Source organism: Ranitomeya variabilis, chromosome 2 (assembly GCF_051348905.1).
Source record: "Ranitomeya variabilis isolate aRanVar5 chromosome 2, aRanVar5.hap1, whole genome shotgun sequence".
Classification (NCBI taxonomy): domain Eukaryota; kingdom Metazoa; phylum Chordata; class Amphibia; order Anura; family Dendrobatidae; genus Ranitomeya; species Ranitomeya variabilis.
Window position 1 is genome coordinate 181,014,645 of NC_135233.1, and position 20,089 is coordinate 181,034,733.

The window sequence follows — 20,089 nt, forward strand, 5'->3', positions numbered from 1 at the left end:
AACACTGCTCCTGCGCAAGCAGAGATAGCACAGGACAGGGCAATGAAAAACATTTTAAAAGATAGTTATTTTGTCACTATCTGCTGTGCTGAAATTCAGCTCTTGCTGATATGCATTTGCAAGTGCACTGGTGGGGTATCCGCGCACTTGCAGTATATGGCTCATAACTTCTCCATTGACCTAGACCAGGACAGCCTGAAGATCTGAAACTGTGGCGCAGCGCCTTTGAGTTTGGGAAGCCCACAATTCTCATCACACCCCTTTCCCCACTCGGTGCATTGATTTTAGTGGCTTCTGTCCCCTCCGGTATCAGTGCACTGGTGATCCTAATTTGCATATGAATAAAAGCAGAAACTCCGTGCAACTGCAAAGCAGATGGTGCTAGAACAGGTATTTTTTATAAAGTTTTACACTGTCCTACCTCCTATTCACACGTCAATATTTGTATACCAAAGCCAGGAGGGTCTCCAAAACATACAACTCGTGTCAATCTTTCAACCATAGTTTTCCCTTCACCCATGACAGCACACGTGAAAGAGGGATCCGCCCAGCCGCGACAGGAAACCTACTGAAATAAAAGGGCGGTACATCTTTCTTGCTTCAGTTGGGTTTCTTGTACTGACGGGGACCCTTGTGCTGAAAACCCGGTGGTTTGAAGACTTTCTTATCCACTCACCCGTGCCTGTCCCGTCACTGGAAGAACAGGCAAAGTGCCTGTATGCCGGCCTTCAGGTGGTGGAAGCACCGTCCATGGGTCCAGAGGGGCCTTGACTTACATGTGGATGCGGAGCGGTGCAGTCATGGGCCCAGCGACTCTTCTGCGACCGCCAAGCCACTCTCTCTCTCTGCCTGCTGACTGCCGCTCCATAGTGAGCCGGGTTTCCAGGGGCGCGTGACATCAGGGGGTGTGCGCCGGGGCCAAGATGGCGGCGCCCACAGCAAAAAAGCCAGCCGGGGTGCATGGATACTGGGCGCGTCCCAGCAGGGAGGCTGGAGGGGGATAGGGAGGGGCATGGACCAGTACCGGAGGAGGCAGGAAGCGCAGTGGATCCCTCTTATAAGGAGGGATGACCACAGAAGAAGCGCTCGTGTCCAAAGCTCCCCATTATTGAGGATCACAGTGGACAGCAACAGCAGAACCATTCACCAGGGACTATGCCTGGTCACCAGCTTGGGCGCACTAAGAGAAGCAGCAGCTCGAGTTTCAGGAGTGGCTGCTGTTCCGATCAGAGATCGCAGGACTCCTCGGTATCCAGGAGGGATGTTGTTCGTACCCCTGATCAGCCTCTGAATCTGGTACCCTTGATTTGACAGCGGGTGGTGAGTGATTTATTAGTCACGGCAGGAGTCAGGACCCCACACTATGTCGCTGTCTCTTTTGGGTATGTCTGCAGAGTAAGCACTTCTTATTACTTCGACTTAGCTTTTCTATTAACCCTTCTTACTCCCTCATCATGTCTACGTATGCCCTTACAGCGTTTGCTCCACTAATCCTCTCTCTCCTTTGCTATCCCCAAACCCCAGCACCCTCTAACCAAATAATCATCTCTCCTTCCCTCTTTCCTCCCCACCTGTCCTCCTCTGCTGACCTGCTCCTCAACCTCAAATCTGTCCTAATAAAACAAGCCGGCCACTCTCCTTCTCTCACCTGCTTTTTCTGCTTCTCTTCACTGATAGTGACATATCTCCCAACTCTAGACACCCACAGCTCATACCTCCCATTACTACCCTCTCCTACCGCTCCCTATCTAATATGAACTACCGCAATCTTTCAAACATAAAACCCGTGCCCCTGACGCCCACCCCCCTGCTCCCTCTATCTGGAGCACTCTGGAATGCCCGCTCAATCTGCAATAAGCTTCATGTGATTCATGACCTTTTTCTCTCTCACAAGCTTGCCTTGCTGGGCCTCACAGAATCATGGCTAACACCCTCTGACACCGCCTCCCCTGCTGCGCTGTGTTACGGCGGCCTCCACTTCACCCACACCACTTGCCCCGGCAACAGACATGGTGGAGGAGTGGGCCTTCTCCTTTCTTCGAACTGCACCCTTAACCCAATCCCACCTCAACCCTCCTCCCCGCTTTTGAAGTCCACTCTGTCCGCATCTACTCTCCCTCCAACCTCCAAGTGGCCTGTTATGACCTGGTGGTTAAGGAGCAACATGGGACGAGCTCTGAGGAGGTGGTATCTGTACTGACCGCAGTTCCTGATCCTAACACCAACACTAGAAGTAGCCGTGGGATGTTCCTGTCACTCCCTAGACACCTCGTCACAGCCTGAGAACTAACTACCCCTAAAGATGGAAACAGAAAGCTATCTTGCCTCAGAGAAAATCCCCAAAAGGAAAGATAGCCCCCCACAAATATTGACTGTGAGTGGAGAGGGAAATGACATACACAGAATGAAAACAGATTTTAGCAAAGGAGGCCACTTCTAAACTAGATAGACAGAACAGAAAAGAATACTGTGCGGTCAGTATTAAAAGCTAAAAATCCACACAGAGTTTACAAAAAAATCTCCACACCGACTCACGGTGTGGAGGGCAAATCTGCTACCCCAGAGCTTCCAGCTAAGCTGATTATATCATACTGACAAGCTGGACAAGAAAAAACATAACATGAGCTGAACGATTAAGTCCACAGCAAGTGAACAACAAAAAGAACCAGCAAGGACTTATCTTTGCAGAAATGGACAGGCTATCAGAGAAATCCAAGGAGAGATCTGACCAACCAAGAAACATTGACAGCTGGCACTGACTGAAGACCAGAGCCAGGCTAAATAGCAGAGCCAGGAGAGACGATCAGTGGAAGCAGCTGCTAATGCTAAACCCAAGGAGCAGCAGTTCCACTTAAAACCACCGGAGGGAGCCCAAGGGCAGAATTCACAAAAGTGCCATTTACAACCACCGGAGGGAGCCCAAGAACGGAATTCACAACAGTGGCCGTCATATACTGACCTCCGGGCCCGGCCACTGACTTTATTGACTAATTCTCCAACTGGCTTCACTTTCTCTCTGTTGACATTCCCACCATCATCATGGGTGACTTCAACATCCCCACTGATACCCTTCAGTCAACAGCCTCCAAACTTCTGTCCCTTACTTCATCTTTTGGACTTACTCAGTGGTCCTCCGCAGCCACCCAGACAGACGGACATAAACTAGACCTGGTCTTCACCCGTCTCTGCTCTCTAACTTCACCACCTCCCCTCTCCCTCTTTCCGACCACTATTTGCTCACTTTCTCATCCCTGTCCTCCTCACCGGTCACCCATGTCCAGCAACATGCGCACCCCTGCCGAAACCTTGCACACCTAGACACCCACACGCTCTCTGACTCTATCCTACCACTGGCATCCATATCCTCACTCCACGACACAGGCAGTGCAACTGCTTTCTACAATGCCACTCTCGCATCAGCTATTGACACGGTTGCTCCTCTCTTTCATGGCAGAGTGTGATGTATCAATAGACAACCCTGGCACAATAACACCACTAAAAAGCTCCGGCAAGTGCCCATGGTTGCAGAGAGGCATGGAAGAAAACACATTCGCAAGACGACTTCACTGCATTCAAACAGGCAACACTCGCATTTAAATCTGCTCTCACCTCTGCTAAACAGGCCTACTTCACAACCCTCGTATCTTCCCTATCCTACAACCCCAAACAGTTATTCAAAACCTTTAACTCATTCCTCCGCCCCCCACTGCCCCCTCCAACCTCCCTCATCTCTGCTGAGGACTTTGCCACACACTTCAAAAATAAGATTGTCCAAACAAGACGTCTTCATTGTTCAACCATCACAACCCGTTTGTATACCATACCAATGCCCAAACCCCACAACCTCCCTATCCAACATCACTGAAGGGGGCTTAATTGTCTCCTCTCCAAATTGCACCTCACCACCTGTGCACTCGACCCCATCCCACCTCCTCCCCAACCTCACCACCACTCTTATCCCATCCCTAACCCACCTCTTCAACCTATCACTAACTTCTGGCACTTTCCGTTCTGCTTTCAAACATGCCACAATCACGCCTATCCTTAAAAAGCCAACCCTCAATCCAAAAGCTATGTCCAGCTATCACCCAATATCGCTGCTCCCATTCGCTTCCAAACTTGTGGAGAAGCATGTCCACGCTGAACTTTTCCATCTCTCATCTAACTTGCTCTTTGATGATCGACAATCTGGTTTCCGCCCCCATAACTCAACTGAGACATCCCTGACCAAAATCACTAACGACCTACTTACAGCCAAAGCTAACGGACAATACTCTGTACTCCTCCTTCTAGACCTGTCCTCTGCTTTCGACACAGTTGACCACTGCCTCCTACTAAAGATCCTCTCCTCCTGTGGCATCAAAGACCTCGCCCTATCCTGGATCTCCTCATACCTTTGCAACCGCACATTCAGCATCTCCCACTCCCACACTACCTCCTCATCTCATCTTCTCTCTGTTGGGAGTCCCCCAAGACTCTGTTCTAGGACAAAAGAGGGGAGAAGCCAGCACTGCTTATGGTCAGAACGCAATACATAAGGTGCACATGCACATACTAATTTCTAACTGTATTTCAAAATGAGACATTTAGCAAACAATTGATCAATTTTTTGAGCTACCCCGCCACGTCACGGCATTCTCATAATGGGGCAGTCCTACTCTACGTTTTTTATATTCGCTGTGCCATAAAGGCCTCCTGAAAAGCAAGACAACATTAAATGCAAGCTGTACCTGAAGCATTTCTGAATCACTCCCATGGTGCCAGAGAGGGCAAGCGCACCTTTATCCATGGTGCTGGTTGGGCAGTGTGGGGGTTAAACCTGAAATGTCTAAGGCTGGACCTGGTCAACCTTTATCTGCGCTTGCCCTTTCTGGCACCATGGGAGTGATTCAGAAATGCTTCAGGTACAGCTTGCATTTACGATACACTGAAGGAGCAGTCAGAAAGGTAGGAAGAGAACCAGGAGAGAGCAGTGTCCTTAATGCCTAGTGACTGGAGCCTAGAGAGTAGGAGATGGTGGTCAACAGTGTCAAAAGCTGCAGAGTCGAGAAGAATGAGCAGAGAGTGGTCACCGTTACACTTTGCTGTCAGAAGGTCATTGGTCATTGGCAGAAGGATCTCTGCTCTGACAGCATACAGAAAACAATACGGGAAGAGACTTGGCCACAAGCCTTAGGACCACAATCAGGGCGGAGGTGAAAGGTTCCCTAAAGTTAGCTTTGAAAAAGGGAAGCAAGAGAGCTTGGGGGCTTGTCACGGATTCAGAGGCCTTGCAATGTGGCAGGGAACATCATGTGGAATCCCCGTTCCCCTCCTCCTACCCCCATTCTCCTACTCCTCCTCGGACAGTGATGTAGGTGGCCGACCTTGCTTTCCAGCAGAGGACACGGATAGACTGGTTAGGGCAGTCAGGTCATCAATGGGCCTAAAAGGAGGCAAAAACACCTAATTCCTTAGAGGATGTTATGTTTGGGGGCCTGGAGAAAAAAAGGAAGCACACCTTTCAAGTTAACGCTAGGATAAAGGCGCTCACAGAGAAGGAATGGAAGAAGAGGTCTGGTAGCCTGCCCTCATCTTCCAAAAGGAGATACACCTTTGAGGGAAAGGACTTAGAGGGTTGGGATAAAATCCCTAAGATCGACGGGGCAGTAGCTAAGTCCTCTAAAGAAAAATCGTCCTGCCCTTGGAGGACTCCGTCACGCTAGAGTTACCGAGGCACACCTGGGAGGCAGCCGCAGGGGGTCTGAAGCCGACAATAGTCGAGATGTGTACTGCCCGTTCTCTTATGGTCTGGCAACAGATGGAGGAACTGCTGAGTAAGGTTCCAAGAGATGAAATCTTGGCCAATATGTCTCTGTTGCAAGGAGCAGCGGCCTTCCTAGCAGACTCCTCAGCCAACTCGGTGAGTTTGGCAGTTAGGGTGGCAAGCCTGCCCAATGCGGCTAGACGGGCCTTGTGGCTAAAAGGGTGTCCGGGAGATCTGCATTCGAAAAATAGACTCACCTCCTTTCCGTGTGAGTTACTCTTCGGTCAGAAAATAGAGGACATATTAGAGAAGGCAGGGGATAAGAAGAAGGGGTTCCCGGGGGAGGGTAGGAAGCCTTCTTTTCGGAGGAGGAAATTTAATAGGGGTCGTCTCCCGGGAGAAAGAAAGAGCTGGGATTTGAAAGACAGGAAGGGGTCTTGATATATGCTCAGGGGACCCTCTTCATCATCAAAAAAGCCCCATCAATTATGTCAGGTCAGAGGTAGGGGGGAGGCTCTATATCTTTCTCCCTGCCTGGGTAGACATCTTCCCCAGTTGCTGGATCTTAAGTGTCATCAAGGATGGTCTGATGATAGACTTCGTCCATCCACCCCGGCATTTATATTAACATCCCGCAGGAAATCTCCAGAACAGCTAGCCCTGGAGGTGGAGATTTTGGGACTGGTGCTAAAGCGGGTTCTGCGCGATGTCCTGGTGGAAGAGATATGAAGAGGATTTTATTCCCCCCTCTTTTTGATACAGAAGCCGGACGGTTCTCTAAGGACTATCCTCAAGGAGGAAGCTCAACCAATGGGTTGTGAATTACTCTTTCAAAATGGAGTCAGTAAACACGGCTATAAAGCTGTTGTTCCAGGATTGCTTCATGGCGGTCATAGACTTAACCCCTTAGTGACAGAGCCAAATTTTACAAATCTGCCCAGTGTCACTTAATGTGGTAATAACTCTGGAAAGCTTCGACAAATTGCAGTGATTTTGAGATTGTTTTTTCGTGACACATTATACTTTAAGATAATGGTAAATTTAGGTTGATATGTTTTGTGTTTATTTATAAAAAATATCAGAATTTTGACAAATGTAAAAAAATTAGCAATTTTAAAAATTTGAATGATTATCCCTTAAATTCAGATAGTCATACCACTCAAAAACATTAATAAATAACACTTCCCTCATGTCCGCTTTACATCAGCACCATTTGTAAAATATTATTTTGTTTTGTTAGCATTTTAGGAGGTTTAAAAATGTAGCAGTAATTTTAAATTTTTTCATGGACATTTACAAAATTATTTTTTAGGGACCTATCCAGGTTTTAAGTGACTTTAGGGGTCCTATATATATTGGAAACCCCCTAAAGTGATAACATTTTAAAAACAGCACCCCTCGACATATTACAATTTACCATCACAAAACACGAAACACAGTGTCTGCAAATTGAGATTTTGGTTGGCTTTTATCCTAAGTCATGTGACAAGCTTAGTTAAAAGGTCGACATTGACTGTTAGGATTGCTACTTCCAATAGGTGGCAATACAGTTCTAGTCCTCTTCCTCTACGAAGAGACAATTTGCAGAATTAAAAAGTGTATTTTTATCACCTAAATGTCGCTGACTTTTGAACAGGCCGCTGTAGCCAGCAGACTCTAAGGCCACTACTTGCTCTTGAATTGCCATGGCAAACATCAGGACCACACAATCATGATCTCAGGGTGCCGATGGGGATAAAGAGGGAGAAGCCACACTCTTTTAAACATTTATATGATAAAGTCATTATTGACAGCAGCATCTAAGTGGTTAAACAGATATGCACGGTGACAACACTGATCGTGGCTGATGCAGCAAGTTGTCAGCTATAGTGTACAGCCGACAGCTGCTGGATTGTCACCTGTATGGGGATGCTAGTCTCTTATATCTCAGGTCAGTTAAAAGACGTATTGATGGTCATTAAGAGGTTAAAAGAAGCCTATTACCACATCCCAAACCATCGGGACTATAGAATTTCCTAAGGGTGGCTCTGTATGTCCAGGGACAGGTCAGGCACTATCAGTATGCAGCCCTCCCATTCGGTCTGCCAGTGGCCCCAAGGGTCTTTACCAAAGTAATGTCAGAGGTGATGGCCTACCTTCCTTCTCGTGACATTGTTATCATCCCCTACCTGGACGACTTCCTTATAGTTGGGAGGTCGAAAGATCACTGTATAGAGCAAGTGAGGGAAGTGACTGTGGCCATAAAGGAGCTAGGCTGGGTGATAAATACCCTCAAGTCAAAGCTAAGACAGGAAAAGATACAATCCTTCCAGGGTTGGTTCTGGATTCCAAGAAGGGCCGGACTGGCCATAGGGCACTTCTGGCAAATGCCAGAAGGGCCGGTGCCAGTGGTGGGCCGCTCAATCCGCCGCCCCCGCCGTCGCATTCAACTATACCGGCGTATAGACGCCGGTACAGTTGAATGCAATGATGGAGGAGAGAGCGTCTACAGACGCTCCTCTCCCATCATTCCCCGCTCTGCCTCTGACACTGCGGGTGCGCGATGATGTCATATCATCGCGCACCTGCTGTGTCCCGGGCAGACTGCAGCTGCTGAGACAGGAGCAGGAACCAGGAAGCAACGCTGGGCACGAGGAGAGGTGAGGAGAGTTTTTTTTTTTTTCTGGACTGTGGGGCCATTCTCGGAGGAGGGGAGGGGAGGAAGAGAAGAGATGTGGGCTGTATATAGCTCTCTGTGGGCTGTGCTCTGTGCTGTATACTGCTGTGGGCTGTATATAGTTCTCTGTGGGCTGTGCTCTGTGCTGTATACTGCTGTGGGCTGTATATAGTTCTCTGTGGGCTGTGCTCTGTGCTGTATACTGCTGTGGGCTGTATATAGTACTCTGTGGGCTGTGCTCTGTGCTGTATACTGCTGTGGGCTGTATATAGCTCTCTGTGGGATGTGCTCTGTGCTGTATACTACTGTGGGCTGTATATAGTACTCTGTGGGCTGTGCTCTGTGCTGTATACTGCTGTGGGCTGTATATAGTTCTCTGTGGGCTGTGCTCTGTGCTGTATACTACTGTGGGCTGTATATAGTTCTCTGTGGGCTGTGCTCTGTGCTGTATACTGCTGTGGGCTGTATATAGTTCTCTGTGGGCTGTGCTCTGTGCTGTATACTACTGTGGGCTGTATATAGCTCTCTGTGGGCTGTGCTCTGTGCTGTATACTGCTGTGGGCTGTATATAGTTCTCTGTGGGCTGTGCTCTGTGCTGTATACTACTGTGGGCTGTATATAGTTCTCTGTGGGCTGTGCTCTGTGCTGTATACTGCTGTGGGCTGTATATAGTTCTCTGTGGGCTGTGCTCTGTGCTGTATACTACTGTGGGCTGTATATAGCTCTCTGTGGGCTGTGCTCTGTGCTGTATACTACTGTGTGCTCTGTGCTATATATAGTACTCTGTGGGCTGTGCTCTGTGCTGTATACTACCGTGGGCTGTGTGCTATATATAGTACTCTGTGGGCTGTGCTCTGTGCTGTATACTACTGTGGGCTGTATATAGTACTCTGTGGACTGTGCTGTATACTACTGTGGGCTGTATATAGTACTCTGTGGGCTGTGCTCTGTGCTGTATACTACTGTGGGCTGTATATAGTACTCTGTGGGCTGTGCTCTGTGCTGTATACTGCTGTGGGCTGTATATAGCTCTCTGTGGGCTGTGCTCTGTGCTGTATACTACTGTGGGCTGTATATAGTTCTCTGTGGGCTGTGCTCTGTGCTGTATATAGTTCTCTGTGGGCTGTGCTCTGTGCTGTATACTACTGTGGGCTGTATATAGTTCTCTGTGGGCTGTGCTCTGTGCTGTATACTCCTGTGTGCTGTATATAGTTCTCTGTGGGCTGTGCTGTATATAGTACTCTGTGGGCTGTGCTGTGTATAGTACTCTGTGGGCTGTGCTGTGTATAGTACTCTGTGGGCTGTGCTGTGTATAGTACTCTGTGGGCTGTGCTGTATATAGTACTCTGTGGGCTGTGCTGTATATAGTACTCTCTGGGCTGTGCTGTATATAGTACTCTCTGGGCTGTGCTTTATATAGTACTCTGGGCTGTGCTGTATATAGTTCTCTGTGGGCTGTGCTGTATATAGTTCTCTGTGGGCTGTGCTGTATATAGTTCTCTGTGGGCTGTGCTGTATATAGTTCTCTGTGGGCTGTGCTGTATATAGTTCTCTGTGGGCTGTGCTGTATATATTACTTTGTGGGCTGTGCTGTATATATTACTTTGTGGGCTGTGCTGTATACTACTGTGTGGACTGTGCTGTATACTTCTACTGTGTGGTCTGTGCTGTATACTACTGTGTGGTCTGTGCTGAATACTGCTGTGTGGGCTGTGTTATCTACTACGCGAGCTGAGCTATAGTATGCAGGCTGTGCTGTATACTATGCGGTTTGTGCTATATAATATGCTGGCTTTGCTATATACTATGGGGAGTATATTATATTCTATGGGGGGAGGCCATGTTATGTACTATGTGGCTGTGTTATATACTATTGTGGGGGTATATTATATTCTATGGGGGAGGCTGCGTTATATACTATGGGGGGCTGCATTATATTCTATGGGGGGCTACATTATATATTATGGGGAGGTGGGCTGTATTATATTCTATGGGGGTTACATACTCTGGGGTGGCTGCATTATACTCTGTGGGGTGGCTGCATTATACTCTGGGGTGGCTGCATTATACTCTGGGGTGGCTGCATTATACTCTGGGGTGGCTGCATTATACTCTGGGGTGGCTGCATTATACTCTGGGGTGGCTGCATTATACTCTGGGGTGGCTGCATTATACTGTATCGAGGACTATGGGGAATACGTTATACTATATGAAGAACTATGGGGTGCATTATACTATGGGAAGTGAATTGTACTACATGGATGACTGTGGCGGTGCATTATACTATATGGAGCACTATGAGGATTGTATTATGCTATATGGAGGACTATGAGGATTGTATTATGCTATATGGAGGACTATGAGGAGTGTATTATACTATGTGGAGGACTGAGCAGTGTATTTTAATATATGGAGGACTATAGGGAGTGTATTATACTATATGGAGGACTATGGAGCACATTATAATATATGGAGGACTATGGGGTGTATTTTACTAAACAAGTAAAATGCTGCATATTCGGATTGTTTTTGCTGGAACAAAAAGCCTTGTTGTCAGCAGCACATTGCCAGTGTAAACTGTAGATGTGCTGCTGAAAACATGATACTGTATGGTGATCTGTTAGTGATCTATTAGTGATCGTTCTGTCTCATCATTATTCCTCAGCTGGTGGAAAGAGGCCGGGAAACAAGCGTTGAACAACTTCAGTATTGTCGATCAAACTCGTTTAGCGGCCTGAACTCAGCGCACGTAAATACAACAGAAAGGCTTCTGTGTGATGTGCAATATGTTAGCATTTGGGGACCCATTTTAAACTTTGCCTAGGGCCCCACTTTGCCTAAAACCGGCCCTGCCTACAAGTGTACAAAGATATTATACAGTCACCATGTGACAAGTGGGCCTGTGTAACTTCAAATGCCAGGGCTGAATTTTAGTCCCAGTCCGGCCCTGATTCCAAGCGCCAGGTCTGTCTCCTACCAGAGAAAAAGATAGCCAAAATAATGGGGCTGGCACTATGAGCAATGTGGCAGCCTATAATGACATTAAAGCTATGTGCACACGTTCAGGTTTTTTCGCGTTTTATTTCGCGGTTTTTCACAATAAAAATGCTATAAAAACTTATTAAAAACACATACATTATGCATCTTATCATTTAGAATGCATTTTGCATGTTTCGCGCACATGATGCGATTTTTTCTGCGAAAAAAAAGCATCGCGATAAAAAAAGCAACATGTTCATTAATTTTGCGGATTTTCCGCGTTTTTCCCGCAATTCTATGCATTGGAAAAAAATGCAAAAAACCGCACAAAAAACGCATCAAAAACGGAAAAAAAAACGCAAAAAAAACACATGCGGATTTCTGGCAGAAATGTCCGGTTTTTGTCAGGAAAATTTCGGCAAGAAATCCTGACGTGTGCACATACCCTAAGGAAGGTGATGTCCTTGCTAGGATCCCTAACATCCTGTATACGAGCAGTAAGATGGGCACAGTTTCACCTATGGCAGCTACAGTGGGAGGTCCTGTCGGCACAGAGGTCATTAAAGGGAACCTGTCACCCCCAAAATCGAAGGTGAGCTAAGCCCACCTTCATCAGGGGCTTATCTAGAGCATTCTGTAATGCTGTAGATAAGCCCCCGATGTATCCTGAAAGATGAGAAAAAGAGGTTATATTATACTCACCTGGGCGGGCGGTTCGATCCGATGGGCGTCGCGGTCCGGTCCGGGGCCTCCCATCTTTATAGGATGACGTCCTCTTCTTGTCTTCACGCTCTGGCGCAGGCGTACTTTGTCTGCCCTGTTGAGGGCAGAGCAAAGTACTGCAGTGCGCAGGCGCCGTGCCTCTCTGACCTTTCCCGCTGCCTGCGCACTGCAATACTTTGCTCTGCCCTCAACAGGGCAGACAAGTACGCCTGCGCCGGAGCCGCAGCATGAATACAAGAAGAGGACGTCATCGTAAGAAGATGGGAGGCCCGCAGTGGGACCGCCCCTGGGTGAGTATGATCTAACCTCTTTTTCTCATCTTTCAGGATACATCGGGGGCTTATATACAGCATTACAGAATGCTCTAGATAAGCCCCTGATGAAGGTGGGCTTAGCTCACCTTCGATTTTGGGGGTGACAGGTTCCCTTTAAAAGGGCATTTAGAGGGAAAAGTACATCTTTCCTTAGCTGTAAGAGACTACTTTGCCTGGTGGACAGTAAGAGAGTATTTGGCATCAGGGGTCCAGTGGCTGAGGCCGGTGGAGGATGCTATCACGACAGACGCAAGCGATACCGGATGGGGATCACATCTGAGGTCCTACTCAGTGCAGGGAACCTGGTTTCCTCTAGAAAGAGATCAGGGTTTAAACTTAAAGGAGCTGCGGGCTGTGTAAAGAGCCTTAAGACACTTTCTTCCCTTCCTTTGGGGTCGCCATGCCTGGGTCATGTCGGACAATCACGCGGTGGTGGCTTATATCAACCACCAGGGGGAACGAAGTCCCATACCCTTATGGGGGCAGCAAACATCCTGCTCCAGCTAGCAAAACACCCGCTATCTCTTACGGCACTTCACATAAGGGGTATAGAAAACACGAAAGCAGACTTCCTGTGTTGCAACAAATTGAGGCAGGGAGAATGGTCTCTAAATCCTCGAGTGCTCCAGGAAATAGTGCAGGCATAGGGCAGGCCGAAGATAGATCTGTTTGCCAGTTTACACAACAGGAAAGTGAGGAACTTCTGCTAGTTAATCCCAAGGGAAAATCCATTTGCGGTAGATGCCCTTCAGATACCTTGGAAGTTCGGTATGGCCTACGTGTTTCCCCCGATAGCGATGATTCCAGCGGTCATGAGAAAGATCAGAGAGGATCAGACAAGAGTAATTCTCATTGCTCCATTTTGGCCGAGGAGACCGTTCTCCCTTCTAAGGTGAATGTCTGTTACTAATCCATGGATTCTACCAGAGATCCCGGACTTGCTTACCCAGGGACTGGTGTGCCACTCTCAAGTGAAGGGCTTCCATCGGGCAGCATGGAATTTGAGAGGGCGTTACTGAGTTGGCAAGGATTCTCACCAGGGATAGCCTCCACCCTGTTGAAAAGTGGGAAGCCGATTGCATCAAAGATCTATGGTAGAAGAACATTGAAGAAATCCTTTGACTTTTTAGGGCAGCCCTTAGAGAAGGAGGCTCCGGTAAGGGCTATTATAGAATTTCTACAGTCGCGATTGCAACTAGGGTTAGCAACCAATACTCTCAAGGTACCGGCCTGGGTACCTTGTATAACTGCAACCTAGCATCCAATAGATGGGTGTCCCGATTTATTAAATCCTGTAATAGATCTAGACCGGTTATAATTCCTAAAATTCCTCCATGGGACCTGAACCTAGTTTTAGAGGCGCGAACTAGGGAATCATTCGAGCCCTTACAGGAGTTATCTGCGAAATTCCTCACGCTTAAAACAGTGTTGCTAGTGGTCTTAACATCAGCCCATAGGGTAAGTGACATACAAGCCCTGTCTATATGCCCCCCATACACGCAAGTATTTGAGGACAGGGTGGTTCTAAGACCAGATCCAGCTTATCTCCCCAAAATAGTTCTTAAATTCCATAGGAGCCAGGAGATCACTTTACCCTCGTTCTGTGATAACCCTAAAAATCCAGGGGAGAAAAAATTCCATATTTTAGACGTGAGGAGGTCCATGTTAGAGTACATGTCCATGACTAGTCAAAGGAGGAAAGATTAATTCCAATTCATAGCCTTCCAGGGTAGCAGAAAGGGGTTATGGGGTATCTAAAGGTACCATTTTTCCATGTAGTTTCCATTTGTACTTTCAGTGTGATACTTACTGGTCCCACACAGTCTAGAACAACAGAGGCCTTCTTACACATCTCAGCGAGGGAGGCTTCATCACCAATGTCGGAGATTAGAATGTCAATGGACTTCAGCTGGGGCTTTCCTATAGATGAATAATGGATAGAAGCAGTGACTGGTACGAAGCTACGGTTAGCTCTACAATGGCTAAAAAAAACGGCACTGTCCTGTAATACTGGCTGGCGGTGCAAAAGAAGACAAGCAATTAATCATACTGATAAAACCTCATTATACCACCTATAAGCCCCCTAGTCTAGAGCATGGGACCTTTACCATACAAGACTAAAAGTAAAGGTAGCAGCGCGCTCTGTCAGACGCTGGATGTAAGTGGCTCTTCTGCAGCACAGGCATTATACATACCGCTCTGCAGGTTCTCAGGTCCCCTAGATCTAAGGCTAGGTTTACATTTGCGGTTGAGTCCGCAGCATTTCGTACGCAACCGCAAACGCATGGCAAAACACATGATAATGCTGCGTTTTTTATCTGCATCAACTTATGCATGACGGATAAAAAAACACGCATCGTTTACATGCGTTTTTTGCATGCGTTCGCGTTGTTTATGCGCATGCGTTTGTTATGAAAAAAAATTTTCAAGGAGAATTTCCTTGACACGCTCATGGGATTTCTGTATATAGACCCTTGTGCAAAAGCAAGCGAACGCATTTCCTTGCGTTCCTATAGACTGTAATGCGTTTTTTTGACGCACTCCTTCCGCAAGCGTCCACATGCGTATGGCGGCAGAAATTTGACGCCAAAAAAATTTGGTCTCTATAGCATGGCGGGTGCGCTATACTGCCAATGTGCAGACACGACATCATCAGTGCCGCCTCCTCCCGATGCAGAAGAGGGCCGGGATGGACAACCCCATTAAATCCTACGGAGTTTTTCCTGCTCCATAAGCTGTGAAAGCTGCAGATTTTCTCTGCAGATCCACAGCCCAATCTGCATCGTAATCTGTGGCGGAAAAACATTCTGCCAGGGATCTAAACCCAAGATCGGGCACACAGGCGGCAGACAACACTGAACGGGTGAAATCCTGGGCGGAAGGTCGCAGCAGACGCAGATGGCAGCTTTTACCTCTGGAGACCAGGGCTTGGGCGGACTGGGGGGTTCCAGCCTCACTTGTACCCGCAGAGCCCCCAAATCCCATGCTTGCGGGATACAAGGATAACGGGGGCCCCCTGCTCTGCAGATATAGAGGATATCCAGGGCAGAGCCTCGAGTGCAGCATGCCAAGCAGGACGCCCAGCCGGACACTGACTAGCGAGACCCCAATATGGGTCAGAGGGACAATATGGCTGAGCGGGACCCCGTGACCTAGGAGCACAGTATATAATATAACCTTGCAGCTGGCTGCAACCTGTAGTTCTCCAGCATGGCATGCTGAGCCTTGTAGTCCCACACCAGCTGACTGTCAGCCACTTGAAGGAAGTTGTGCCCATGACTGCCGTCAGAAGCAGCACGGTCAGTGCGCCCCCCAGTGGCCGCCATCCTGTCACTCACCCATCCTGTCCGCGGCCCAGCTCAGCACGTCCTCCAGCTTCTTCTTGCTCCGGCCGGCCACAGCCCAGCGCAGCTCTTGGCCTCTGTAGTCCTCTCCATCAGCCGCTCGGGCCACTTCCTCCACAACGAACTGCCCGGTGAAGCCGGAGGCCCCGAATACGACGATCTGGTACGGGCGGCTGGAGGCTCTGGTCGCCATAGTGACTGCGCGGAGAGTGTGTGACTGACTGGTGCGGGCGGCAGCACTGACAGCGGGTACTAGGCACTGGCAGCTCCAGATGGGCGAGGCTTTATCCGGGCACGGCAGTGAGGGTAGGGCAGCTGTTCTGTTTGCCAAACTTTACCGAAGTGACAGTCAGGGCCGGTGTTCTGAAATTTGTCGGCATGTCGTAGATAGTAGGGATGGGCGAGGCTACGGAGTCACGTGGCGCAAACTGACCAATCACGGCCAAGCAACAGCTGAAGATGCAGGGTGGAGAGAAGAGGAGCTGTGGGCGGCAACATGCCTGAAAATTTCAGGGACGGGCGTGAGTATGGCACCTGGGGGCCTGGTTAAAACCACAATAGTGAGGGAGGGGGCGTGACAAAGGGAGGGGGGCGTTACTATGCCCAGAAATTTCAGGGCGTCTTCATTTCTGCAAAGGGGGGTGATTAAAGCAGCGGGGAGTGACTACATGCCGAGAAGGGGAGTGTATACATGCCCAGGAAGGAATGTCAGTCCTGAACGTGCATTCATTGAACACTCAGGACAGATAGCCGAGAGGAGAAAAGCAGTTATGGAGGACGCTACGGCGGTGAGTGCGATTATCGTGCCGTGTGGATGAGCCCCTATCTCTTCACGATGCTGAAGTTGGTTTCTTATTCGTTCAGTTTCTTATTCGGCTATTTTTTATTTTCTGTTTTTTTCAGGTTTTTCAATAAAAATAAACCATTCTAAGTATATAATATTATGCGGTCATGTGCCCTCTTGTGAATACACATAAAAACAGATAAAAATATTAGAAGGCTGGCACAAAAATGGGCATCAAAGTGGGCACTGAGGTATGGTATTAAAGGTGTTAAATGGCTTTGTGCCACTGATCTGACACCTGACTTGCATACCTTGTGATGCCACACATCAAGTTCCTGTCAATACAACCTGGCACAAATGGGTTCTGGGCATCAGAACTGGCATCAAAGTGGGCAGAGAACCAATTTTCACACGTGAATAAGTAACAGCTATTTTTAAGGGGTTAAATGCCTTTGTGCCACTTATTAAACACCTGATTTACATACCTACTGATGCCCCACATGAAATCCATGTCACTCCAGCCTGGCACAAATGGGTTCTGGGCATCAAAACTGGCATCAAATGGGGCAAATCGCCCATTTTCACTGATTTGAATAAGTAACAGCTATTTTTGAGGGGTTAAATGCCTTTGTGCCACTGATCTAACACCTGATTTACATATTTACTGATGCCCCACATGAAATCCATGTCACTGCAGCCTGGCACAAATGGGTTCTGGGCATCAGAACTGGCATCAAAGTGGGCAAACAGCTCATTTTCACAGATTTGAATAAGTAACAGCAATTTTTAAGGGGTTAAATGCCTTTGTGCCACTAATCTAACACCTGATTTACATACCTAGTGATGCCCCACATCAAAGTCAAATCACTTCAGCCTGGCACAAATGGGTTCTGGGCATCAAAACTGGCATCAAAGGGGGCAAATCGCCCATTTTCACAGATTTGAATAAGTAACAGCTATTTTTAAGGGGTTAAATAGCTTTGTGCCACTGATCTAACACCTGATTTACATAACTACTGATGCCCCACATGAAATCCAAGTCACTGCAGCCTGGCACAAATCGGTTCTGGGCATCAGAACTGGCATCAAAGTGGGCAAATTGCACATTTTCACAGATTTGAATAAGTAACAGCTATTTTTAAGGGGTTAAATGCCTTTGTGCCACTAATCTAACACCTGATTTACATACCTACTGGTACCCCACATGAAATCCATGTCACTGCAGCCTGGCACAAATGGGTTCTGGGCATCAGAACTGGCATCAAAGGGGGCAAACAGCTCATTTTCACAGATTTGAATAAGTAACTGATGTTTTTAAGGGGTTAAATGCCTTTGTGCCACTAATCTAACACCTGATTTACATACCTACTGATGCCCCACATGAAATACATGTCACTCCAGCCTGGCATAAATGGGTTCTGGGCATCAGAACTGGCATCAAATTGGGCAAATCACCCATTTTCACAGATTTGAATAAGTAACAGCTATTTTTAAGGGGTTAAATGCCTTTGTGCCACTAATCTAACACCTGATTTACATACCTACTGGTACCCCACATGAAATCCATGTCACTGCAGCCTGGCACAAATGGGTTCTGGGCATCAGAACTGGCATCAAAGTGGGCAAACAGCTCATTTTCACAGATTTGAATAAGTAACTGATGTTTTTAAGGGGTTAAATGCCTTTGGGCCACTGATCTGACACTTAAAATACACAGACAGTGATGCCCTGCATCAAACCCAGGTCCCTTCAGCCTGGCCCAAATGGGTTCTGGGCACCAGAACTGGCATCAAAGTGGGCAAACAGCCCATTTTCACAGATTTGAATAAGTAACTGATGTTTTTAAGGGGTTAAATGCCTTTGGGCCACTAATACGACACTTAAAATACACAGACAGTGATGCCCTGCATCAAACCCAGGTCTCTCCAGCCTGGCCCAAATGGGTTCTGGGCACCAGAACTGGCATCAAAGTGGGCAAACAGCCCATTTTCACAGATTTGAATAAGCAACTGGTGTTTTCAAGGGGTTAAATGACTTTGGGCCACTGATCTGACGATTACAATTCACAGATAGTGATGCCCTGCATCAAACTCAGGTCCCTTTAGCCTGGCCCAAATGGGTACTGGGCATCAGAACTGGCATCAAAGTGGGCAAACAGCCCATTTTCACATATTTGAATAAGTAAGTGATTTTTTAAGAGGTTAAATGACTTTGGGCCACTGATCTGACACCATTATTACATGCATTTTGATGCCCTGCATGAAATTCATGTCACTTTAGCTTTTCCCAAATGGGTTCTGGCCGTGAGAATTGGCATCAAAGTTGGCATTGATTTTAATGATTTGAATAAGTAACTGAATTTTAAGGGGTTAAATGACCTTGGCCACTGATCTCACACCACTATTACATACACAGGCTGGAGACACACTAGCGATTTAAAAATCGGTTCTATTTATTGCAGGAAAGTCTGACGAGTGCAATGCAAGTGTCATGTGAGTGTCAGGCGTTTTTTGTGCGAGTACAATCTGACTTTTCACACCTAACACCCGATCTACATCCGACTGCAGTGCGATTTTAACATGAGATTTTACATACAGAAATGTTATTAATCATTTACACATAGTTTTAAAACGTAATATTCTTCAAAACGTATATATATATTCTAGATAGATAGATAGATTAAAAGCCGGCAAATGATCAGCCACGTACATTTTAATCAGAGTGACAGGTTAGATTACGATAGAATAGAGATATACACATAGAATAAATGTGTGGTGTGTGTGTGTGTATACATATATACAGTATATATATATATACAGTATATATATATATATATATATATATATATATCTATATATATATATATATATTATAACGCTGATAGCGTCACTCTGTCCAAAGCCTTTATAGACTGCGCAAGCGCGACGCGTCTGCACAGTCTGGATCCCACAGTGTGACACATCCGGGGAGGAGGATTGTGGCCCAGGAGATCGCGGTATGAGTAAGCACTGAACGCATACCGCTATCTCCAACGGAGAAGCAGAGACGCACCAGGAGGGTGAGTATGAAGGGGGAGGGTGAGCCATGCTATATTCACCTGTCCCCGTTCCACCGCCGGGTCTTCCGCATCCTCTGGCTGTGACGTTCAGGTCATAGGGCGCGATGACGTGGTCAGTGCGCGCCCCCTGCCTCAACAGTCACAGCCAGAGGACACGGATGACAGAGTGGCGCGCGGCGGTGGAACAGGGACAGGTGAATATCACAAGTGCCGGGTGTGACGGGGCATGCGACAGAGCAGGAAGAGACACCACGCCAGTAATCAATCCAATAAAATTTATCGGAACAGGGAACTGGGACAACACAAATCAAAGTAATTCTGCAGCGTCCGTAATTAGTCTACAATGAGTCCACACAAAGGGAGCAGATCCGGGGGCGCCACCTGGCAATCCGAAGCCAGGGAAAAGAAAAATAATCCTGGGATGGGTTTACTGGATCCAGCAGATGAGGGACACAACACCATTCCACGTGGCAGCTTTTAATCCT

General features: G+C 47.5%; 1 protein-coding gene across 1 annotated transcript in view; it reads right to left on the reverse strand.

The window, feature by feature from the left end:
* The window catches only part of LOC143804800 (saccharopine dehydrogenase-like oxidoreductase), a 105,683-nt gene extending 89,400 nt beyond the window's left edge, over nucleotides 1–16,283 (reverse strand). Inside the window, exons 1-2 of the mRNA XM_077283256.1 lie at nucleotides 15,757–16,283; nucleotides 14,229–14,338 (exon numbers count right to left, since the gene is read on the reverse strand). Of these exons, the coding sequence (XP_077139371.1) occupies nucleotides 14,229–14,338; nucleotides 15,757–15,955 (309 nt within the window). The 5' untranslated portion in view covers nucleotides 15,956–16,283. The remainder of the gene's footprint in view (nucleotides 1–14,228; nucleotides 14,339–15,756) is intronic.
* Nucleotides 16,284–20,089: the final 3,806 nt, after the last annotated feature.